Source organism: Macrosteles quadrilineatus, unplaced genomic scaffold (genome assembly GCF_028750875.1).
Source record: "Macrosteles quadrilineatus isolate MER2022 unplaced genomic scaffold, UCM_ALF_1.0 Scaffold_2__2_contigs__length_208266976, whole genome shotgun sequence".
Classification (NCBI taxonomy): Eukaryota; Metazoa; Arthropoda; class Insecta; order Hemiptera; family Cicadellidae; genus Macrosteles; species Macrosteles quadrilineatus.
This window is the reverse complement of record NW_026542595.1, coordinates 118,360,889-118,387,304: the sequence shown is the minus strand read 5'-3', so window position 1 is coordinate 118,387,304 and position 26,416 is coordinate 118,360,889. Positions and strand designations below refer to the sequence as shown.

General features: G+C 35.8%; 2 protein-coding genes across 5 annotated transcripts in view; one reads left to right on the top strand and one right to left on the bottom strand.

The window, feature by feature from the left end:
- LOC128985849 (nose resistant to fluoxetine protein 6-like) overlaps positions 1-24,700 on the bottom strand; it is a 36,904-nt gene extending 12,204 nt beyond the window's left edge. For 2 of the 4 annotated variants that reach the window (XM_054405784.1, XM_054405789.1), the window contains exons 1-5: positions 24,611-24,700; positions 22,433-22,559; positions 20,550-20,658; positions 19,487-19,658; positions 13,966-14,074 (exon numbers count right to left, since the gene is read on the bottom strand). In XM_054405784.1, the coding sequence (XP_054261759.1) occupies positions 13,966-13,998 (33 nt within the window). In that variant the 5' untranslated portion in view covers positions 13,999-14,074; positions 19,487-19,658; positions 20,550-20,658; positions 22,433-22,559; positions 24,611-24,700. Of the gene's footprint in view, positions 1-13,965; positions 14,075-19,486; positions 19,659-20,549; positions 20,689-22,432; positions 22,560-24,610 lie in introns of those variants that run through there. The other 2 variants (XM_054405786.1, XM_054405785.1) reach the window with 2 other exon arrangements.
- Positions 757-22,066, top strand: LOC128985848 (O-acyltransferase like protein-like). The gene is made up of 14 exons (XM_054405783.1): positions 757-1,070; positions 1,614-1,650; positions 1,919-2,134; positions 3,036-3,214; positions 3,348-3,562; positions 11,708-11,784; positions 12,361-12,548; positions 13,943-14,103; positions 15,827-15,995; positions 16,327-16,517; positions 17,047-17,185; positions 19,494-19,683; positions 20,539-20,684; positions 21,763-22,066. Exons 1-14 carry the CDS (start codon positions 1,017-1,019, stop codon positions 22,018-22,020), a joined length of 2,220 nt encoding a protein of 739 aa, XP_054261758.1. The 5' UTR covers positions 757-1,016; the 3' UTR covers positions 22,021-22,066.
- Positions 24,701-26,416: the final 1,716 nt, after the last annotated feature.

Here is a 26,416-nt window from a genome sequence, read left to right as displayed (position 1 = left end):
ATATCAACTATCATAGTAACCAAAACTTATGAAGAAAGCATCATGTTAAAAGTAGTACACCCTGAGAGGTTCATACAACCATAATTTTATTTGTTTTCATCTATGACATTGGCATTTAGTTTTTTTTTTTTTTAAAGAGCGATTCAAATTCTTGTCTTAATATGAAACATTGACCTGATGTTAGATAGCATCATTAATTAAAAACCAAATTAAAAATTGTATCCGGATCCAGAATAGATCTTGCTTTGAATCTAAGGATGCATCTTACAGATTTGAATGCGAGCACTATAACCACTCAGCTATTCGGGCAATTATTACGACCTTCACTTTACAGTCTTTTGTTAAGATTTTATTTTGATTCCCTCTACAGAAATCAGTGTAGGAAACCTTTTGATCATTAAAACCAGAGGTGTAGTGGGGTGGAACACATGAGAATGGCATTCCAACTTGATGTTTTTCAAAAATCCTATATATTTAACCTGGGTTTTTCCAAAACACTAGAGATGATTCCCACACTCGAAAATTTTCGACTTCACCACTGAGCAAAACAATTAAGTAATGCTCTCGTAAATACTCATGGAGTTTGTCAGCCCAGTCATGTTATCGAAGATAACAAACTGATAATATCAGTAAATACAGTCACAACTCATTGTAAATGCAGTCGGCAAAGAACAGTATTGTTAGATTGTTTCGTTTAGTCTGTAAAACTTTTTCGCTTTTAAAATGACAGTTGGATTATAATTTGTTTACATTTAATTTTATATTTGTTTTTAGTTTTATATTCGTCTCAATAATGTTGTTGTGATAAAATTAAAATACTGCGAGAAGGTTTTAAACTACTATTCTTATGAATGCAGGAAAAAATTGAAATTGTTTGTATCAGTTACATTATCAAAATGAAGAACAAATCCATCAGCCCAAGTGAACTGTGATACCTTTTAAGTATACATACTTTTTTTATTGATTAAGAGTGTTATTGATAAAACTACAAGAAATTGTGTAGTATTTTATTTAAAATGAAACAGGACATTTGGTCTATGGTTGTTTCTTACGTTCTTCTAATCACAATAGTAAGTGTTATGTTTTTTATTACTGTGAGTATTTTAACAGTATCAATAATTTTTTTATAATGAAAAATTGTTTTATTTTTTAAGAATGTAATCAGACAAGTTGAAATTCGCTTAGTCTGCAGGTTTGCTGCGGCGGGGGTATTGTTTAAGATCAACCTAGCTTAGTTATCAACATAAATAAATTAGTTTTTAATTCAGAAACTAATTCTCTCATTTCATTTTAAAATTGGACGAACATCTGTAAATTTTAATAGTGAGGCCACCAATTCTGAAAGAAATAAATATTTATGTAATTATATTGGACATTTGTAGCTACTGTAACGGAAACTCAAGGACACGCGCATTAAATTATACTCAGGGTGGCAAATTAGTATTTCCTAGAGAGGTTGAGAAAATTACTCTCCCCACATTAAATAAAACGCTTAACATTTTTTAGCTTTATAAATTTGAATTTCCCTTTCAAAAGCATTTAAAATATACCACTTTTTTTCTCCAAAATCTTTTTGAATTGGTTGGATCCTGATTTATATATTTTGTTTGCAGTTATCGATCGTACAGTTGTCTGAAGCGAGAGAAACTGGTAAGTAAATAATAATTGAAATAAGAGCAAACACAGGCAATTTGAAATGTCAATAAACATTTTATTGAAGTATTGAAGAACAAATAATTGTTCAACAACAACATAACTTGTTCAAAAACAAAGGGTGTTATATCTTAAACGATTAAAACCTCCAAAAATAGATAGAACTTAACAAAAAACTATATAGGTACAAGGGTTGAAAGACTTGCTTGTATTCATTCGGTAAGAGAAGAATTTTTATCAGTTTTTAAATTTCTCAATTCGGCAGTTTTAGAAGTGGTGAACCGCCTAGAGCCAGAACTGCGGGAGAGAGCCAGGGATGTTCGACAGTTGGTGTTACCTTTGCCGGAAACTCAGTTCCAGAGGGTACTGAAGGAATTTGTACAACAAAGAGTGCCTGTCTATGCCGAGACCGAGCGATGTAGACAGGACAGTCAGCTGGTGGTCGACTCCATCGTCGAGGGAGAGACTTGGGCCCTACGTAGTGAGTATGTTTGGTGTAATCAATATCGTCAAGTTAGATTAGAAAAAATGTCTACGACGCTTACTCACCAAGGTGAATTTTAAGACGAAAATGAGCAAAGGAATCTTTATTACTGACCGTTTCACTAATATTATAGTCCAGGTTTAAAAAAATTACACAGTTGGTGGGGATGGAGGGATGTGAATCGATTCAGGACTAAGGGAATTGTATAATTCTACTTTCCCCGGATAAAGTAAGATTCCCAAATGTTTACGTTTACAAAAAGCCATGTGGCTAAGTAGGGTGATTTTGAAAAAGGGATTTCATCTAGTTTTCTGACACAAGTATTCTCCAAAAACTCATAAAAAACTTGATAAAATGTAGCTTAGCAGCACTGATATATCCTACTCTAAAACTTCTTCCGAGGTTTCATAGAATAGAAAAATTAGTCAACTCTTTTCTAAGCTGTAGCTTACAAAAATGTGGTTTTACAAACTTTTTTGAACAAGCTGCAGAAAATGTTGATAGTCCGATAACAAACAGCACCAATGCTATGATTTTTAAATTTTATTTTTGAGGGTCGTACCTATTTTAACTCATTCCCATTCTGCCTTTTCCAAGAATCTTCCATTAAATCTTCTATGTCAGTCAGTTTTTGGACAATAGTGAGTGTTCCCGCACTGGACATTTTATGAATACACCACTGGACAGCATATTAGGCTGTAGTTTTGAATGCGTTGGAGCAATCCCTTCGGGACAAAATAAAATTGAACTGAATATATTGTAAACTGTCCCAACATAGATTGCTGCAACACATTCACAGCATCGGCCAATATTTTCATCAGTTTTACGACACGGTCATTTTCCAAATGCCAATATTCAATAATTTATTCCGAAAATCTTTGTAATCATTCATTTACAGTGCTTGACGCATCCACTAAACTCCCCAGCGGACTTCTAGATGGAAGTTTGATAGATCTCGGTAACTACTATGAGTGTATCCAGAATGTTGGACCAAACGGAATGTTCACTGGACAACATTGCCTGGTGGAAACCAGGGGAATACTTCCGCCAGAACTGCACAACCTGCTAAATGTTGATGTAAGTTTTTTCTAACTTAAAAAAAAAACTATTTTTATGACTCAGTAACAGTGAAAGGTAACATTTTTGGAATAGAATGTCTAGATTTATCCATAATCAAAGGTATGAGATAGTTCCAATGTTTGTTCCCCAGTTGTCGGACGCGCCCCCAGAGATGGGCCTAGAGAGATGGTTCCTGTTGCTGGACTTGGCGTTCTCTGTGTGTGTTCCGTCCAGCTGCTCTGCCCGAGACGTCCAAGTCCATATGGACCGTGTCCTAGCGTCCATTAACGCCTCCTCTGTTATGTACGATAACAGTTGCTCTACTATCCAGCCAATGCCCTACAGAGTAATGGACTACGTTGCCATGTAAGTGATAAATATCACTGAAATGTAGGGAGCAGCTATTAGTGAGGTATTTGTGGTTAGACTGTTAGACCTACGAAAAAGGTAAAGATAGACTACATTTTACTTCTCTTGAAGCTAAAGTCCCTTTTTGTTCAAATACCTGCATATAAATATGTGTCCATAAGCATAATGAGTATAATGACGAAAACGTTCACATAACAGAGAGATTAGGGCTCTATACAATAGTGTAGACTTTGTTAGTGAGGCCCAGACAGCACACTTTCTCCTCAGGACATCCCACGGATATTGCGACAGGATATGCAAGATATCCCATAGTGGTCCTATGGTCAACTTGGGATATCACAGGATATCCACAGGAATGCCTAATGTCCCCGCCCGGGGATGTCCTACGGATAAGCTCACACGCATATCCATGGGACATCCGAGGTCATCCCAGGGTAGTCCTCAGGACATTCTCAGGACATATGGGACTACTATGGGATGTCCCTGGGATAAAGTGTGGTCTGGGCCTGAACATAAAAAACACAAAATAATATAGATTTAGTATGAAAAGCTTAATTATAAGTTTAGTAAATTGATTAAATAGTTAATAAACACAAATTTTGAAGAAAAAAACGAGAAAAAAGTTTTTGGCCCAGACGGGTTTCGAACCTGGTACCTTCGCCTTGTGAGCCTCTTACCTTACCTCCTGAGCTATCTGCGCTTGTTGATTGTGGGTGTTTTCAAGTGGTTAAAGAGTAGCCGACAGTTGCAATGGTCGCAATACTTAAAATATTTTTGATACTACAGTATAGGCGATGGTTCTGTTAATCTGTTTAGACCTCAAGTAGTTGAATTGTTTTTCTGGTAGTTGGAGAGGATACTGGTATTTGAAATATAGATGATTTAATCACCATTAGATTAGCACTGTAATAATTGATTGTTATATGATTAAAATTAGTTTTTTGTTGTTTTATTAATTTAAAGTTATAATTAAATTCACATTTCACACAACTATGATAGAACTCTAGTTTTCCTGAACTCAGTGGTAGTAATATGTCAGTAAAGTAAAGTCAACCCTTGCTAGCCATAGTATTAACAAGACATATTTTCAATCTGGGAAACCTTAAACTTTTAAAATAAATTATATAACCTCAACATCTTAATGCGTGGGAATCTTATTTTTAGAAAAAAAAACAGACCAAAATTATTTGTTAAATAATGAAGACGGCCCAATTATAAATTCGGAATTACTGAAAATAATTACATCAAGAACAACACTGTAACATATCCAAAATTCAAAAGATTAATTTTTCTAATATTATTTTTTTATTTTTCCAATATCCTTTAAATCATCTGTTTTAACTTTGTTTAAAATTAATTTATTAACACGTTCGCTGCTACGGACGTTCCGGAACGTCAGCCGGGCCACGGCGCCAGGAGCTAAGAACGTTCCAGAACGTCACCGTTCATTGTTGTTTAACGTTGCTATGGATAAGCCAGCACGTCACAAGCGTTCTATATTTCTTTGCAGCTCGTGGGGACGTACTTTTCTGACAATAAAAAATATAGTTTCCCAAATCACCACCAGGGTCGTTTGGAACAGGGTTTTGTTTTACCTCTTTCCTGCTAGATAGCGACACTACTTTAACGACTGTAACCTGGGTAGTGCTGCTATCTATCAGAATCACTTAGTACTATATCCAAAGCCAGTTTTATTGCAGAACATTGCCATCCAGTATAACTACTGTTGTTTTTAATGTAATTCAGTGTATCGGTGGCAATGTCACGCAGCGGCCGAGCGTTAGTTCAGCAACTGGCGCCGTCCCGGCATCTAGCGCTCAGCAGCGAACGTGTTAAGTAAATATTTACTTTTTGTACTAGTGTAAACACAGCCTGAAGATGGAAACCAAGTTTCTGAAAGCACCAGTGAAAAAAACAAATTATTATATATTGGCCTTGTTGAACATTTAAATTTAGATATACTGTACATTTCATCAGTGGTAGTATTTTTTTTCTTCAGTTTGTTCCCGGGACATTACGGTACATTACAGGATATCCAGTGGATTTTGTACATGTCCCGGGATGTCATGGGACATTCTGGGATATCCTATGGCATTCGTACATATCCCGGGACTTTACAGGATATCCTGAGGTTAACTTACAAATCCCGGGACATTATGGTATATTGTAGGATATCCTGTGGATTTCGTACTCGTCCCGGGATTTTGCGGGATATCCTGAGGATAGCGCACATATCCCGAGACATTCTCAGGACATATGGGACTACTATGGGATGTCCCTGGGATAAAGTGTGCTGTCTGGGAGGTAAACAGTAACAAAATTAGCAGGGAAGAAGAATCTTCATTAAAGAAAACTAGTGAACCTTGCGCACGTAATCGTGCACAATCTAAAGATAGGAGAAGGATTAATGTAGATTTTTTTTATTTGGCGTTTTCTGGTTTCTTGGTTTTGTTGTTAAAGGTGGAGATGGTAAAAGGCCGATTCCCCGTGAAAAATCTTCTTTCTTCTTAGGCTTCGGCCACCTTCAATCCTTGTCCAGACACACTATCTGTCCAAAACCCTAACAGCATGGATAACAATTCCCCCTACCACCCTGGCTGATCATTGGGATTAGCTCTAACCTTTCCTCTCTCCTTCATAGGGAAGTTTTAATTCCTTTTCTTTGTTTGTTTATTTTTTCCAATTTAAAAGCCTGTGTGTCTGTATGCACCCTTGGTTCTTCCTACTTACCTAGCTACTTTCCTAAACATCTCATTTGTTTCCTTGTCTCTCATCAAGGTCTATTTTCTCATCTCCTTTCCTATACAAGACTTCTTCCTGTTCTCTCCTATTTGCCTCCTGAAGTGGACAATTCATCAATAAATGATATTTTTTTGCGCAGATGCATACTTCATCTTCCTCTTCCACCAAGTTAAATCTCCACAAATTGGCCTTTAAATTTTCCATGTCCTGTGACCATTGAGAGATAGAGATCGATGCCTGTGACAAACTGCATTCGAAAATGGCCCATCTCCCAATCTTGTTCCAGTCTCCTTCTGATGTAATAAACCTTATAGCACATGTCTCCAATTTTAGTATAACCAGCTGTTTCAAATATTAGTGTCGATTTAAAAGTATTCATCTGTTCAAATCTAAACAAACATTTTCTCCCTAAGAATAATATGGGAACAAAGGCCACTAAAGCAGAGCCTTGATGGAATTCCAAAGTTTTTTTTTGTTTGATTGCAAAACTACATGCTAAGACCTTTCTAACGACACCTTAGGCATGGTGATGGGTAGCACCACCACTCCAAAACACTTGTGACAAAAATATGCCTAGCGTATTAAATATATAGATAACCAAATGTAATCCTGAAGGAAGGCGACCTTGTGGGAGACCAAAACAGGAGATGATGGGACCAGATTTAGGCAGTTATGGAGAAGGTTGGAGCCAACATTGAACAGTTTTGCTGGAACACGTAAATAACTATTAGACAGTAGCGGCTAGCCCATAAGGACTCTCGGACGCCGCCCTCCCAACAATACAGAAATCAATATTTTTTTTATTTATGTAATAAAAAAATAATATGTCGTAATTAAAATTAAATTACAATTACTTACGACTACTTAATCAATATTATAATAATATGAAATGAAATAGTTTTAAATTTTGAATCCAGTAATGACTGTTTTGCGATAGTCGCTTTCATAATGTGGATTGCGGATGGCGGCAACCTCCGTCCCAAACTCAATGCATGTAGTGTTATGGTAGAAACACCTAACAGCGCTGAGGGTGCCGTGACGTCATTCCAATGCTTTACAATAGGGACTCTGGGGCAGAGTCCAAAGCTGCGCGCGCATCCATAAATCAGGGCAGCCACCCTAAACTGGATAATTCTGCATCACACACGATTAGGATAGGAAGAACCATGTTGGCAGCGCTGGAGCCATCATCCACACTGTCACTACCATAAACATAAACTAACCTCACTTCTTTCCATGTCCATGACCACAGTTCAGTTATAGTTTAGTGCCAAACGACCTGTTGTTTTGTGATCAATAGTGTTTAGTGATAGTGATGGAGGCCTAAGGAAGGCAGCGGTAGTTTGTTGAAGATTGAAAGAGCTAAGTAGAAATTATTAATAGTTATACTTAATTGATTGAGTTAGTTAGTTGGTATTTTTGAGTCAATAAGTTACGTCTGTAGTTTTAGTATAGGCTAACCTAATCAACCCGAAAATGAAGTAAACTAACCATAGGTAAAGTGACTCGGACAATTTTAGCTATAGTTACTTATTATTAGTCTTAATAAGTTATTACGGGTAAATTTGCCGTGGGTTGAAGGCCTAAATCTAAATAATAATGGACGGCGGCATTTCGTTGTCGTCGACGGCTAACGTCACTAATGAAGTTAGCCTGATTATCAATGAAGGGATCAAAAATATTGACCACAGAATTTCTTTGAAAAAATTAGGACCTCCTAGACCTTTCATGAACATAAACCAAATTCAAAACAGTTCAAAGAATAAGAATAGCTTCACACGAAAATTTTCGCCACATATGTACAATCATGCAGATTGGCTATGTGGTTGTTCAATTAAAAATTCATTTTTCTGCTACACTTGTTTGGTCATGGGGGTTCAAGATAGAGCATGGACTGTAGACGGGATTTCAGACCTTAAACATCTACTGGAAAAAGTAAAGAAACACAAAACAAGTGAAAAACACATAAATGCGTCAATAGAATATGCTGTTTTAGGTAAAGTTGATATTAGATGCCAATTGGACAATGCATATAGGTTAAAAATACAAAAACAAAATGAAGATGTTTCGAAAAATCGATACATTCTAAGTAAGCTAATTGATGCAATTAAATTTTGTGGAGCGTTTGAATTAGCATTACGAGGACATGATGAACGCGAAAATTCAAAAAATCCTGGCATATTTCGTGGTTTGGTTAACCTTATGGCGGAGCTGGATGTAACATTGCAACAGCACATAAATCAAACAAATAACCGAGTGTTTTTGGGTCTGTCTAAAACCATACAGAACGAGTTATTGGACTCAATATATTACGTTTGTCTGCAAATGATTCGTGACGAATTGACACAAACCGACTATGTTGCTATTGAAGCCGACGAAACAACAGACTGTGCCACTTTATCCCAACTAGTATTTGTTATTAGGTACGAGCTGAATGGCACGATTCACGAGCGATTTATCACTTTTATTAGACCAAAAGGCCATGATGCAGAATCAGTTAGCGAAACAATTTTTGAAGTATTAGAGCAATTAAACCTCGACAAAACTCCTGATAAAGTCATTGCCCAGAGCTACGATGGGGCTTCCGTAATGAGTGGCCAACACACGGGAGTACAAGCGCGTGTAAAATCTAAATATAAGAATGCAAATTTTGTCCACTGTTACGCACATCAATTAAACTTAATCATTGAACGCAGTGCTACACAAAATAAGCAGGTTAAGATATTCTTCAGTAATATCGAGGGGTTTTCATCATTCTTTTCCCAGTCAACAAAGAGAACTGCAGTTCTCGATGAGATAGTAAAACGTCGTATTCCAAAAAGCTCAGGTACTCGGTGGAATTTTAAATCCAGAATTGTAAGCACAATTTTTAATTATCAAAGAGAGTTGGAGGAATGTTTAAGTTACATACTCGACGATGACACCAATGACTATGCCACAATAAATAAAGCTGTTGGCCTAAGAAGTATTCTAAAAGACGAAGACTTTATTTTCTGGCTGGACTTTTTCAATCAAATACTGCCCCACAGTGACATTCTGTACAACCAACTGCAGCAAACAACAATTGATTGCGTCAAGGCGTTTAAGTTTGTAGGCGATTTCAAAACTGTGGTAGATCGCGTAAGAAACTCGACCATGTTAGATCAACCGAGAGATAGTGAACCCGAATCGAGCAAAAAGCGGAGAAGATACGACGATCAAAAACGCGTTGTCGCAAAGGAAGTGTGTGACATAATTACGTCGGGAATTGATGACCGTTTTACGTTTGTAAATCATTTGTCCGCGGCAAAACTGTTTCAGCCAAGTTTGTTTGGGGAGTTTAAAACCAAGTTTCCCGAAAAAGAGTTACACGCTGCTGCGGAACTATTTAGCCTAAATAAAACTGAATTGAAACAGGAGTTAAATGTTATTTACAATAGGGATGATTTTTCAACGGCCACAGGGTCATTAAGACTACTCAACTTTGTCTATGACAACAACCTCAAAGATGTGCTTCCAGAGTCAATCAAACTATTAAAAATCATAAGCACAATACCTATGACTACTTCGGAAAGTGAGCGTTGTTTCTCTACTTTGAAACGAATTAAAACGTTTACCAGGAGTACCATGAAACAAGACAGACTAAGTGCGCTTGCTATGTGTTCTATCGAAAAAAAGCTGTTGTCAACTTTAAACTTCAACGAAAAAGTAATAGATCACTTCGCCGGGCAGAAAGAAAGGAGGATGGATTTCACATTCAAACAGTACAATTAAAGTTAGGCCTTATCCTCATGGTATGGTTTTCTACTCATATTACCGTGGATGTTTCAATATAAAATACAATTAGTCAAGCCTTACCCTCATGGTTTGGTTTTCTATTCGTTATTGCCGTGGGTGTTTAAATTATACAATTCAATCATTGTCAGGCCTTACCGTTTGGTTATCTACTCATTATTGCCGTGGATTTTAGCGAATTTCCCTATAGGGAAGTAGCTATTACCGTAGGTCTCATGGTAAGACTTAGGCCCGGGACCGATTTACTTTTTCATTTTGATGTCCCCAGAGGCCAAAAACACCATTCGTTCAAATTTTTATATATGTATATATATATATATAATATATATATATATATATGTGTCCGTGAACACGATAACTTGAGTAATTTTTATCCGATTTTGATGAAATTTGGTTTGAAGGTGTAAGGCGGGATAAACTTGAATGAGTTCGCGATCCAGCATGATCGGACCATGGGAACAGGGTTTTATGGGGGGTTTTATGGGGTAAAAATTGGTTTTTCTCACTTTTGACCCTCAAAACACAAAATTTCCCAATTTTTACCTAAACCTTCTTAAAGAGCTTAAAAAAACAAACAATTCAGTATATCAAAGTGTTTTTGTACGGTTATTGGTTACGGAGAAAACTAAAAAAATTGTAAATTTAAAATTCCCATGTTATTCTTATGGAGAATATTGTAAAATGTTGTAGTTTGCTTGTTTATGGATATCTTTTGATCAAACTTGGCAAATATATTCATTTTCTACTAAGCAATAATTATTTTACTTAAAACACACACTTTTTTAGTTTTCTTGTGGCAGCAAACCTAGGTACTCGTTAAACCTAATGTTATTTAAATAGATTGATTGAAAATCAATTCAGCCAAATGGAAATTCGCTTAGACGGCAGGTTTGCTGCGGTGGGGGTATTTTAATATTAAATTATCAATTGTTAGTTATATTTTCAATACAGTGTAGTCCCGTTTTACAAGGCCGTAGGCAGGGAGGGTGGTTAGAGAGTCAAACCCCTCCCCCAAAATTCCGAAATTGAGCAGTAGGATTAAAACTAGGTTTAAAAAGTTGAATTATGAAATAGAAACCACAATAGAGGATTAATTGTTATGTTTTGCAATATCTATTCATATTTAATATAGGCCTAGTTCTATTGGGATAATAAATCTGATCTATTAAATAAATTGGTAAAAACTATTTAAAAAATATACTTTACTTTATTCTACTTATGTCTATTTGCTCATGCATGACAAACAACAGGTGAAATGGGAGTTTTTGGACTATTATTGGACACAGTTTTAGGCATTAAAATTGCTTTAGAAAGTCACCAAACGGCTTTAAAATTTTAAAAGGACCCCCCTCTTATGTTGGGGGGTGCTCCACACCCCCCAAACCCCCCGGAGCCCCCCCCTAGACAAGGTCCTAGAGCCGCCACTGCTATTAGATGACCCTGGGAGTTTCTTGAATGTTTTATAGCCATGTGGGACAGAGTTATGAGTAGCCTAAGTTATTCAACCTTCTTTCTCAAAATAGTATTTTTTTTTTATATTGTGATGACAATATAGTTGGTTTTTATATGACAGCGGTAATTTTTTTATATTTACATTTTGATAACTCCAATTCAATTTTTTCCCAGGTCAGTTTTTCTTAGTATTTTGGCAGTGGTTCTGTATAGTACGATCAAGGATACGTACTCATCAGGACACAAATCAGGTAAGAAAATGTTACAACTATCAGACATCAACACTTCTTTTAGGTGTGCATCATTGCCTATGTTAATTGCAGGAGGGAGGCATTTGATTATTTATTTTAACAAAAACTAATGACACCAAATAATTGTTTCCAATTAATTGAGTTAAACTTATTATACAGACTGGCTGGTTATTTAGCTGCCGAGTTAAAGTGCTCGCCTAACAATCAATAGGTCTCCCGTTTGATCCTGAGGAAAGCCTTTTTGATGGTTTAAAACTGGACCCAGCTGTCATCATTTGGCAGCTGATCATTTGGGCTTTAAATGAATGATTCTGTCTAATGAAACAGTTGATCTTTGTCAGTAGGTAACAAAAAGCAACAAAAGATTCATTCACTTCATTCTACACTCATATTCAGCGTATATATTCTACGCAGCATTTTGTCCCATAGCATTTTGTTCATGATATTGCTAAATTGACATATTTTTTACTATATAACATATGATAAGGATGTTAAAATCACTTTCCATTGAAGACTATTTTTACCCAGGTTCCACTGTATTGATTTCAATTTCACTAATATCTCAATGTATTTCAGATATTGTCGCAGCGTTTTCTCTGGTACGCAATTGGAGGGAACTGGTAGACACTAAGGCCGGTAACGCTGCAGACGACATATCCTGTCTACATGGGATGAGAGTGTTGTCAACGGCAATGATTGTTTTCACCCACCGAGTCACGGCTACACTGCTCAATAACACCTTGCCCGTCTTTTCCACCTATGAGGTAATATTTGTTACGCTTTACATAGATGAGTGGTTGTAGTGTGTGACAAACAATCAAAAGGTTGATTGTTTGATCCTGTGAAAAGTCAGCTGATGGTTCGAAACTGAAAAATGTCCTTTATAAATGGAACTGAGTAAAGAAACAGCTGATATTGGTGATAAAGCTACACTAATAACCACACCTAATCTACACCCAGCATTTTTTTCAACCACGTTCAGGTTGTGTGGCTGTTTCAAAAGAAATGTCAATACTTTATTTACAATTAATTGTAAAGTTATATTTTCACAAAATTTAAACTTTTACACTTTTGGGCATTTTTATAAAGTGAATCCTTTTGAGTGATTAAAAAAATTCAATTAACTTAATTAATAAAAAAATTTTACAAGTGTGACCTTTGCTTTCAAGTGTAAATTTACAATTTCTGCGTACGTCCTTGACTCTTAACATTTTAAACTCTTATTCTCGTACATGTAATTTATATGTTGAATTCTTTGTTGAATAGTATTTAGAGTGTTTTTAATTCTACAAATAAAGATACTCTGAAATAATAAATGTCCGTAATTTCATACTGATGGTCATAAATGTAAAGCAAAAAGTTCTATTGTCTATCCACTGAATAAAAACTAGCCAGAAATTTGAGACAACGCTCAGAGTATTTTTGTGTGCCTCAGTATATTTGAGTAATAACTCAGGGCACGTCCTTAAGGAAATCCCAGCTGCCAGTGCAACCAGTGTATGGATTTCAATTTTTGGATACCTTAAAACACTCTTACGATACATAGATACATTTGAAATCCTTAGGGTGTCCCGGAACTCTATACCAATATTTTAGGACATGGATCCTGGGTAAGAAACGTACCTAAATAGCATATTTAAATTGTCCGGAAGTCCTTAGTTACTCACACAGCCGTCATTTTTTTTTTTCAATTTTTTTTTTTTTTTCTAAAGAATAGTTACCATATGAAATTGAAACTTTGCACAAACATTTATGACAACTAGACAAACCAACAAAAAAATTATGACGATTTTTCAAATTCATAAAACAAAATGGTGGCCATTTAAAATTTTCTGTCTTAAATAACTCAAAACCATTGATTTTACAAAAATTTTAAATGACCACCATTTTGTTTTATGAACTTGAATAATCGTGATTATTTTTTGGTAGCTTTGTCTAGTTGTCATAAATGTTTGTGCAAAGTTTCCATTTCGTATGTTCAACCGTTCTTTAGAAAAAAAAAAATAACTGAAAAAAACAAAATGGCAGCTGTGTGAGTAACTAAGGACTTCCGGACAGTTTAAATATCATATTTAGTTATGTTTCTTACCCAGGAGCAATGCCCTAAAATATTGGTAGAGAGTTCCGGGACACCCTGTATAACATCTTATTTACCTAGGCGTTAGACTCTGTAATGGTCACCTTGTGTGAAAACTTCCTTCGAGGAGTCGACATCTACTTCATGATTGGTGGAACTGTCAGAGCGTATGGATTCTTCCGAGACAGATATAAGGGAAAACCACTCGACGTCCTGCAATCAATCGGAAAACGTTATTTAAGGTGAGCTCAAGTAAAATAAAATATCTCATAGTAATCTTGAAGTAAAATATATCTTCTTAAGTATGTAGTTCGAGTTTGTATGTTATTTGAAACAGTCATAGGCATATCAGTAAATGAGGACAAATGAATTGTTATTCGATGTTTATATTTCTTAGGCTATCTCAGGATTGGTGAGTATTTTGGCTCACAAGTGTGAATCTGTCTTGGACAAGGTTCCTTCTCAATCCCCCTCTACGAGCGGATTAAGAGGCCCTTTGAATTTTGACTCCCCGTCTAGTTTATTGTAGGCTAACGTAAAGTGAATCTAAATATATAAAAGGTAAAGCCCTCACTGACTGACTGACTGACTCACTCACTCACTCATCACTAATTCTCCCACTTCCCATTTACCTAGGAGGCTGAAATTCGGTACACCGATTCTTTGGGCATTAAATAGGAAAACTAAGTAGTTTTTATTCTGATCGGGCTTTCGGGCTCCGCCCCAGTGGCTCTGGAGTTTCCCATGTTAACCTTATGATTTTTCATATTTAAAAGGAATTTCTTAACAGCTGTTTCAATTAATTAAGTTGGTTCTGTTCTATGATGTTCAATAACATTAAAGTTACAAGGATTACCAACAGGGTGCAGCACTATTATTATTTTTTAATTTATGACAGCAGCTAATTTGCAACCAAAAGGTGAGTGAGCGTAGCGAACGAGCTCCAACCTAAAGGTGAGTGAGCGTAGCGAACAAAATTTAACCAGGACGTGATTGAGCCATGCGAACGAGCTCATCTTGAAAATTAAGAAGTTAAACGGGGCAAAGCCCGCGGGTACAGCTAGTATTTTATAAATGCCGGGTTACACAGATTAGGGGTGTGACACCTGGAAAATTTCTAAAACCTACAAACCCTTCTTTTTGGAGGGAAGTATTAAGTAGATATGAAATCAGTTCCTTGCTAGATTTGCTTGGGAAAACCTTGGGTCCTCTTCTGAACCTTACAGTTTTTTTGTAAAAACTAGTGATACAGTACCTAAAGCAGCCTCATTATCTTGTAAATCTTATTTTAGCTTTGTCAAATAAACTTGGGTCACGAACTTGGATACCACTTGCTTTGGTGCCAGTTATGAAACAGGTCAAACATTTATGAACTAAAATCAAATATTTTTATTACTGGAGATCTCACTTTACATACAGTAGAACTCCAATTATCCGAACTCCAATTAACCGAATCTCCAATTATCCGAATCGCTTATTTCAACAATTTTAAAAACGTAAAGCTACAGTAATAAGTTTTGCAAAATATCAAAGAATTGTTATTAAAAACATTTAGCCAATTTTGGACTTTGATGGAACACTATTGACTTAATAACATGTATAGAACACTTGTACTATGAGCATTGTTGACTGTAAAAATGTTCTGATTTAAATTATTATTAATTAAAAGTTCACTTAGTACCGAAAATGAGGATTTTTCTTTAAAATCCTCGGAATTCCGGTAAAACTCCGATTATCCAAATTTTTGATTATCCGAATGGGGTCTGGTCCCTATCGATTCGGATAATCGGAGTTCTACTGTACTATAGAGATTTCACTTTTAACAGCCTAACCAAAACTAACGATTGATTTCAATATAAAAGTTGGGAATCTGTACTATTATTTTATTGTGTGTCCATCTGCCCAAACTGCGTTTATTTAAGTTTTTTGTAATGCAATATTTGTTGCAACAACGCCTGTGTCCAGATACACCCCGACTCTGGCTGTGGTGATGCTGTATACTGCCACGTTGCTGATTCACTCTTCCAATGGACCAATGTGGGGTCGGTACATGGACTATACAACTTGGTGTTGTCGAAACAACTGGATCACCGGTGTACTTCACATCTCCAACTACATTTTCCCCGTTGTGGCTGTGAGTGAAGATTTGAATTTTCCAGAGATTTTGTTTGTGTGTTTTCAATACTCTGAGAGGTAAATGGTAAAATGTGACAAACTATTTTGCTTGCTTTAAAACAATTTTAGAAGTTGTCAGTTTAAACAGATTCAAATAGTAATTGAAACAATTTGATATATCAAGTAGCCTTGACACCTTTATTTTTGATTGTTGATTGGATGACTACGATTCAAATAAGAAAAAGTTCTGTCAGCAAGAATTTATACATTTTTTAATTTTTTTTTCAATTGATTTACACTCGATTTTCATTAATAATATTTTGAATAACAATTTGTTATAACTGTTTCAGTGTGTAGGAGAGAGTTGGTATTTAGCCGCAGACTTTCATTTGTTCATCTTAGCTCCATTGCTTCTTATTCCTCTCTACTTTAGGCCTCGACTCGGCATATCACTGCTTACATTGGCCACTCTCGGATGTTTGGGGGTTTACGCCTCAACTTCCTACGTAAACGAGATTGACGCTTGTAACTTTGGGATGAAGTAAGTAAATGTTTTCCTGTACAATAATAAATAAAAAAACTTATCAAAGCCATACGTTATACCACGACCATTTGTTTTTTTATACAAAACATTAAGCTCAGATTGCAGAAACCAAAAAGTATAGGAGTGGGTCAATTAGAGTGGCAATCAGAATGTGCATCCTGCATATTTTATTTTGTACAGTAATCTCAAAAATTGAGCTGGCTTTTATTTTGTACAGTAATCTCAAAAATTGAGCTGGCACACAGTATGTGCCAGGAATACGCAATGCCAAACTTTTTTAGTATTTTCTTATTGTAAGAACAATATGTAACCATTTAAAAAATCTATAATCGTGATTATGATGTTCAAAATAGTAAGTACAGAAAAATTTTCATCATAATTTCTTTTCCTGAAAGCTATCTAGTTAAGATGGCTGGAGTTACAAGATTCATAGTTTCCATAGTTAGAGAAAAATTATTTTTATCACATGGTTCCTTAAATTTCAATAAACCTTTAAACAAGTTTTTATGCTAGATAAATTTTACAGGTACAAGAGGAAAAATGAATTTTTCTTGGGGTCATATTTCCAAACCCATCTTCGAGCCCCATCTTATTTTCTTGGTTTGGGTTTGGGATATTCTCTCTTCAGCTTATCACGGTCTAATACACGACTTAAACTCTCTAAAGTAAGTTGCAATCAGTTTAATTTTGGTTACATCACAGATAAAACATACTCCCTTAGTAGATTTCTCATCCTAATGGAACAGCTGAAGACAATTTTATTGTTAGTTCTGTACGGTTTATGTAGAGGTCGTGTTTTGTTTACAATTTGTTTCCCGTTATTACAGCCATTTAAAACCTCGTTTAACCAAATAATACGATCTAATCATAAACAATAACTTGTCCCCTAGTTATATAACCAAACAGTAAAGCAAAAATCAAAAAATTAACCCTAAAATAATAGAAACAAAATTTCGTCAACACTAGCGCCCAGTGTGGCATGAACTAGACATGAAAAACGAGCTTCAAAATTTACAATGGGATGAGAAGTCTACTTGTGTTGGTTGGTCTATGGTTACATTTACAGTATTCAAATATTACTACTGGTCTGTTATTGTATGTATTAAATTTCATCATCTGTATAGAGTAAATTTATGAAATGTGTATTGTGTTAACTATCTGAAAACTCCACTGGTTAAACTTCAAAAGTGACAGCTGAGACAACAGAACATCAAAAAGTGAACAAATTTGGTTGGCATTAATCTTAAATGATGAAAGTGTTATGAAAAAATCTAGTCTTGTATAATTTCGGCAGCTCAAAGACAATGAAATTGTGGAACATATTTAAACTAATTATTAATGTATTAATTAGGAACTTGAATTCAAAATATTGAGTAAAGAAAACTTGTAAGAAAAAAAATTAAATGTAGACTAGAGCTCGCCACGTGGTCAACTCGACCAAAAAGTATGTAAGGTGCAAACTTCTCAATTTTCACCCCACGCTGTAAAATAAAACATGTGATTGGAATTTCTTCAATTTGTTTTGATTTTCTGTTTATATTTGTTGTTATTTCGTTACCAACATGACAACCCATAAGGCCCATGTTTTTTTTTTAATTTTAAATTAATTTTTTGTGCTTATATTTTAGCATATTTTAATTTATAAAGGGATTCTGTGCATCTACAGGTAAATATCTTTCTAACAGTATGCGTAAATTTTGCCAGCAATTCAGAGGAGCTGAGGAAAAAGGTTTTCAATAAACATGCTTGTCTGTTAATATATAGAATATAAGCACCATGTTAAATCCTCATAAGAAAAGTTGGATTTCCATTTTTGACCCAATTAACATAAATATTCTCAAAATAAAAAAAAAACCTACACATACCACCACCATAGCATTTTTTTTTTTTTAGAACCCGCGTGTAAATCAGTCCAGTAGTATGGTCAGGGTGGCTGCCGTAAGCTTAAAATTTGGCCCCATGCTAAATAAATCTCCATAAGAAAAGTTGAATTTCCATTTTCAACCCAATTAACATAAATATTCTCAAAATACAAATAAAACCTGCACATATAGGACCATAGCATTTCTTTTGGTACAACCTGCGTGTAAATCAATTCTCAAAATACAAATAAATCCTGCACATATAGAACCGATAACCTTTCTTTTGGCACAACCCTCGTGTAATTTGGTCCAGTAGTATGGTCATGCTAGCTGTCATAAGTTTTGCAAAAGTTTTTTAATATAGCCTATAAGATGTATTGATAATTACTTTCTTCACAATCCAGATGTTACACCACCAAGGCCATTTCAGAGACTACTCCATCGGCGGGTGCTTAGTGATTGTATTTACATTTCACTCTAAATTTCTTCATTTTCATTGCGACAACAATTATTAAATAATACAGTATAAATCCCTTATATCCGACCTCGGCATAACCAACTCTTGAGGATATCCAACCTAGTGCCCAACCGTATACTTGTTTCTTGTCTGAGCCGATCACCCTGAGCGCCAGAACCGCCAGAAAGGCCGATTGCAGATGTTGCTGTAATCGCGACAGATAATCACCACTGTCGCTGATGACGGGTGTTGCTGCCGTCGCGGGAGACAATTACCGAGGACACGGAGACTGCAGGCTATGCTCCTCCCGATATCTGACCTTTTGGCCGTTTCGACCATAGCCCGGTCCCGCCATGGTCAGATAAAAGGGGTTTTACTGAACATATACAACACAAGACAAGACACAATTTACATTAAACGTCCTGGAAAACTGGTGAGCGGCTGCCAATGAAAATTTATAAATTCAGTGTGTAAAATGTAAATACATTAATCTTGTTTAGATTACCACCTCAATCCCAATGGTGGAGTAATTTCCTAAACGGATGTAGTACAATAACACGGATTGGGAAGACATTAAGTAGCCTAACTAATATATCTATTTTATCATCTGCAATCTACCACACTAAAAATTAAGATAAATTACTTACATTTTAGGTGGTTCTATGGATGGTATGGTTGCTTTCCCTTGCTTCACTGGTCTTTCTTCATGTGGCTACAAAGACAATCCTATCTCAAAACTACGAGTACACTCCTTGGCTTGATGTTTACCACAACGCCTTCAGCAAGTTCCAAGTGGCGGCCATTGCTGCGTGGATCATCCTAGTGTGCACACAAGGATACGGAGGTTAGAATTTTACATGATTTTAACTGATACACATACATTCTTCTGGTAATATATTCTTTAGTTGAACACAGTTTGGATGATAGCCGAAGTTGGGATGACAAAATATGATGATATGAACAGTGAGGTAATAAGTGACAGCTATGGGAAGAGTTGGAAAGAGTGGTTTTGATGAATAGGAGAAAAGAAGGAGAAACCAGGAAGATTGTGAATCACTATAAATGTTATGATGTTTCGGCGAGGTTTGTTAGTCAGGCAACGCATGGTCTCATAAAAACTGTAATATCTTACTTAGTTGTTTATAAATAAATTTTTACAATCGAAGTATTTTTAAATGTGTCCTAAGACGTATACTCCCGGATGTTTTTAGTAGAACCAAACGTTTTTAAGAAATTCATGATAGATAGTTTCAAATGGCTGCCATTTTAAGTTGGTACAATTTTGAAATATGACACTTTGTACAAAGATTGGTCCTATCGGACAATAATTATGTCTACACGGTGACAAGGGATGATCAGAATTATACCGTGATTGTGCAAGACGATCATAAGGTCCACATGACCACGGGATACTTTAATTTATTGCCGAAATCATGGAAGACGATAATTATGTCTACATGGGAAATGGTCGGCATTTTTCCGCAATCATGGTAAAATTTGATACAAAAAGGACCGCGGGAAATATTTAACATTTTGCCACAATTGCGGGAGACGAATACTGTGTCTACACGGCCGCGAGGGATTATCAGAAGTTTACCACAATCGCATGCAAATATAACCACCAACTTTTTATTTTCAAATTTTTGGCCCCCCCCCCTCCAGAATATAATACAATAATATTTTATCAAACATTTTTCAGAAATACTTAACGATTTCTTGTCTTGGCGAGGCTTTCAACCGCTGGCTCGGCTTGCTCTTGGTGTTTACTTGGTCAACTTCGGACTTATATTTACACCACAAAACGCTCGGCAAACTGCACCTGCGGAGGTGGATCAAGTCACCATTGTAAGTATTGTAATGAGAGTTGTAAATATGTGTAAATTGTAACGGTAAACTTGCTTAAGTTTTAATATTGTCAGTACATGAGTCATAAATGTTGGTTTTCCTTTATAAATTAGTTGAAGACTTTATACACACACTGACGTAAAATGGACATACGTAAAAACGTAAAATCCTCGTGTAATAACAGTTTTAGGCCTTTCATGAGGTTATTAGTAAGTTTATGAAAATAAAATAAAGTTAAATTGAGCTAACGGCACAATGTGGTACCTAATTGGTTATTTTATACAAATAAAATAAATAAATAAAAATGCCTTTATTTGCGAGCGTCTTTCAGTACAAGAACTGTTTTAAAGTAACTCATGTCAATTTTCATTATAAAACAAAAGCCTTATGAAACCAAACTGATGTGACAACTAAATATGTGGTTTTGGTAATACCCATATTACATTTGAATGCTTAATTCAGTATCTTGAGCTAAAAGCTTTCCCAACACTACAGAAGAACATATTTTAGTAATTACTAACTACTGATTTGAATGTAAAAATTGACATTTGAGTTTGATAACTTAGAAACACTTTAATTCAAGTCAAATAGTTAATTGAATTAATTTTGTTGATTAAATGTTAGTTTTTATTTACTGCAGTTATAAACTTATTTTTCAAGAAGGCTTCAAGATTTACTAGATATTATTTTCTCTTTTAACACTAAACATGTTTTTAGTTGATTAATATCAATTTATCTTCAAAATTAGAGTAAGAAACATACATTTACTGCAGATATAAATTTATTTTTTAAGAAGACTTCAAGATTTACTGGATATTATTTTCTCTTTAAACACTAAACGTGTTTTTGGTTGATTAATAGCAATTTATCTTCAGAGATAAATCTTCAAAATTAGAGTAAGAAACATACATTAGGTATGTTCTGGCACTTGGTGCTAATGTTGGTAAAATCATATGAGAAAAAATCATAAAAAAACATACAATTTTACGAGACTGATTTTCCTGTAACCTAGAAATCCTTAACTCTATGTTCATAACCATTGAAGTGTGGCTAATTATGTTCACGTGGTTTATTCCAGGTTTATCTATGGTTCGGAGATTTGGTAATTGCAACAATAATGGCAACTCCATTGTATCTCTGTGTGGAGTTGCCGTGCTGCAAATTGGCTTCTAAATACCTGACAACTCCTGTCCCTTACGATCCCATCCTCGCAAACTTCAGTGCCAAGAAACAGCGGCTGCAGAAAACTTCCACTTCAAAAACATCTCAACCTGTATCTCCTCAACCAGCCACAGAAACATCATCAAGGAAAGTAAAGAAGAAAGGGAAAAAATAATTGTAAAATTTATTTGTTATTTTAATAAAACACCAATCATTTTTTATTTGTTTAGCTTTTGTATCACACATAATTACAAATTTATTTTTATTTTTGTCTGAAGTAGACAAACACATTTACTGAACTATTTATTTTTCCTTCTCCAGGTTTTTATAGAATTTCTCATATAGGGAATAGCTATTACTGTAGTCTCACGGTAAAACTTAGTCCTAGGACTGATTTACTTTTTGGTTTTGATACCCCCAGAAACCAAAAACACCGTCCGATCAAAATCATACAAGTCACTGATTTTAGTTGTAAAAAGAAAAAGAAGGAACTGACGAGTCATATGTTTACTGGTGATTTATCACAATAATGTAAGTTCTGTGTGACAAATAAACATTTCATTTTACGAAAAAATATAAAAAATTACCTTCGAATTATACAGAAGACAGCTGATGTCAACATCTCCGCAAAGGAAGTTCATACTTAAGTAGGAGTTGTGCATGCTATGCTTACATCTTCTCGCAAAAGTGGACACCCACTAGAGTCGGAGGGATCTAAAACAGTATCAAAGAATTGTTAGAAGTAGTATCCTAATTTGACCGGCAATTTCTTCTAATTTTCCTGTGTTGAATGAAGGATGAAATCATTTGTTGTAGTAGAACTGGTTAAAATATGTATAAATTATGTGTCAATCCGAAGCATCAATTCAAGATTTAATTTCAACGTCAAATCATGTGAAAATTTTGTATTTGTGGCTACAAAAATTCCAATCTCTTTTCTTCCAAATCCTAAAGGGACAGTTTTACTTTTTACAGTTCTTGTAGTGAGAAGAAATTAATTAACTATGGATAAAAATGTTCACTTCAAATCATATTTGCTGACATCCCTTATACATTGTATTACACTCACAGATTGGATACTTCGAAAATTGTATGGGTTTATCTCATTGAGCAAAGAAATGTATGATCTCAAGTGTTTCTGGAAATTCCAATTGGGCTTTTGAAAGTCTCTATTATCTACTTACACTAAGGTTCTACTCCCTATTTTAGGAATTCCTTGGGTATAGATACTTACATGGATAGTCCTATACAGCTCAAAAACCATCTCTGATGATGCCTTGATAGATACCAGCGGGATGATGGGAAGAGAGTAAGAAAACCAGGCCAGTGGGTTGGAAAAAGGTTTAAGGTATATTTTGGATAAAGGACAACTAGGATAGAGAGAGGAGGTCCAGACACAATTATCTACAGTACCTCCTCTCTCTACCGCAAGCCCTCCTCGGCCATGTTCGGTTGGAGGGCCTCCCGTTTCTACCACAATATTACCGTACTATGGCAGGGCCGTAACACAAGCTTGCATATGTTAATACTCATTAGTAAAAACAATAAATCCTGGTATCAAAACTCCAAACAAAATTTTGAATTTTACCAAATTTTTATCACGGTTTATGAGTTTTGAATTTGTTATGGGCCGAAGCCCACTTATCCCTCCTTACCACCCCTGGCAAGAATCTTAGAAGTTTAATCATGCAAAACCATTCTTGGGAGTTCATTTTATTTTGCCATTTTGTGTATTCATGGGCCTCCATCGATATGGGCAAGGAGCCCCCCGGTATGAGACCCCACAAGGGTGACCATACGGACTAAAGTTTGCGTAAATTCATGTTGAATCTGGAACTATGTGGGAATTTTAAAATTGCACTGGGAAAACCTGTTTTAGTCTGCTGTCTTGGTAAAATTGTGATTGTCATTCGTGTTCACGAAAAAATCGTTAACACCCCTCGAGGTCCTGGCAAAGTCAAGAACATCTAAACATCTTCCGCGGTAATGGCAAAATCAAGAACATCTGCAAATACAGGAACTCGGCAAAAGTATCAACTTTTTTCATGGTCGCAGAAAAATTGTAACATCTTCTTTATTCACGGCAAAATCATGAACATAATCTGCGATCTCGGCAAAACTGTAAACATCTTACACTGTCACAGTAAAATGGACATATTGTCAAGATCATTGTATGTGATCATGGCAAAATTCTAAACATCTTCTACGCTCATGGCAAAATTGAAAATTTCATGCACGGACTTAGCAAAATCATTCACAACTTTCGAGGTTAAGGAAAAATCTTGGACATTATTTACGTGACATCATCGTCCCCCATGATCAGGGTAAAATCATAAATTTCGAACGTGCATCTTATGAACACTTTCCGTGGTCACGGAAATTTGCGCTTGGTTCAACTTGATCCAAGCTTCACCTAAAAATAATTTTCTGCCTGTACGGATCTCTCGTGCAAATTGTTCGTCCAAAAAGACCCAAAAATACGGAGTACTCGCAGACCACTAGTAAAAGGTACACTTGGCGAATAACAATCTCCACCGGTATAACCAGGGTTTTAGAAATAAATGAGAAAAAGACACATGAAAATACATTACATTAGATTACATGAAAATGTCTGAAGCAGAAGGATTTTGCTTTGGCTTGGCAATTATTGTTTTAAGGGTGTGGATGGGTTTGTTTACGTTGGGGCAGAGCTGAATAGCAAAAACACTGTTGCGCAAGAAATCACAAACCGAATCAAGGCTGGTAACAGGGCATATTATACTAACCTTTGGATCCTTAAATCCAAGCTGTTGACCCGCAACACAAAGATGAAGCTGTACAAGACTCTCATTTGGCCGGTTGTTACGTACGGTGCAGAAACCTGGTCCCTATCTGCAGTGAACACAAACTGAGAGTGTTCAAAAGGAAAATAATAAGAAGAATACATGGGGCGGTGAAGGAAGGGGATAGATGGAGGATATTGAAGAATGTAGAAATAAATAAAATTATGCAAGGGGAGGATATTGTGCACTTCATCAAAGCAAGAAGGAAGGTTAGGCCATGTGGAGAGAATGCCTCAACGAAGACAGCCCAACTGCCCAAAGAACTATTGTGCCAGCCAGAACATAAAAGGGACTAGGACAAGGGGTAGGCCGAGAAGAAGATGGCTTGACGAAGTGGGGGATGACCTGAGGATGTTGTGAGTGAGGAATTGGAAAGAGGCGAATTACAAGATCGAGGCAATTGGAGGCGAATTGTAGCATAAGCCAAAGGCCACCAAGGCCTGTAGAGCTGCGGAAGTAAGTAGTAAGTCTAACCAGGGTTATTATCAGGAAATCTGGAAAAGTTAGTGAATTTCGTTTAGGAGTTCTGCCCTAATTAAAATTATGCTGTTAGTTTTTGTGTGAGGGGAGGAGTTTCTATTTTCTTTATCTTTACAAGGTTGCCTCTGTATATAACCCTTTATGTTTAGTATAGTGGCCTTTCGTGATTAAACTTCTGAGACCGTTACCAGGCTACTGAAAAATGACTTAAGAATAACTTAACACAAAATATATGTCTATCCTAAAACTTCCCCTAACTTAAAGTATCCCTCTCAATCTCACCTAATTATAAGAAAGCAATATCTAATAATAAAAATGTGTGTCACCTAAGTTAGAGGAGTAAATGAAATTTGTATTAACATTTAAATTACACAACTTGCCTCTACTTTGTGTGTATTTTGGTAGTTTTGCTTCTTCAAACGTTCAAACTAATATAACCTGCACCTGCAGCCTGCAGGTACCGTTTCAGACACTCAAAAGTCCTCCTGGTGCCATCCACCCCTCGGCACGGTCCACATCTTAGGTTGGTCTGTAACATAACTTGGGGAAAGGGAGCAGAAATGTAGGTGAAGAGGAGATGGATAGGTGAAGACAGTTAATCCATGTGTTAGGAAACTGAAGAAACATGGATTAATAGTACAGCCCCTGCTCAGATGAAGAGTAGGGAGACAGGGAGGCTGGTTGCGATGGACAAGCCACCGGGCGATGGGATCGCCAACCCCTACGCCATAAACAGCTGGTCTTAGTCAGTAACTAAGTTGCACAGATGAAAATACACCATGATGTTGACTTAAGATTATTTTTTTAAGTTATTTATGATTTCTGTTAACTCTCAAGTTGTTTTACCAGACTCCAGAGAGGATAGTAAAAAAAGTGTATAATTATGTACATCGGTTATAAGTTACAAATACGGTAATTAATTAATATCTGTAAAGGGAAAGTTTAAAATTTCAATCGCTGTAGTTTTCAAATTTACTGCTTGATTTTAATTAATTTACATTTGATTCAAGAGCCACTGGCAGTTCATCCTCCCACTGTTTCAAAAGCCAAAATTGTACTTACTCAAGGCTGTATTTCAGCTTTAATTGTTTACACATTTGTATGTAAATAATTATGTTCTTTTTCTATATACAAGGTGTTGATTAGCGATCCAGATATTCTTATGGAATTAGTTTTAAGAATTTGTGATACTGCTACACAAATATAGATTGAGCCCAGATTTACTTCAACCCTATAGGCTTATAGATGCAACAAATTATCCTAATTTCT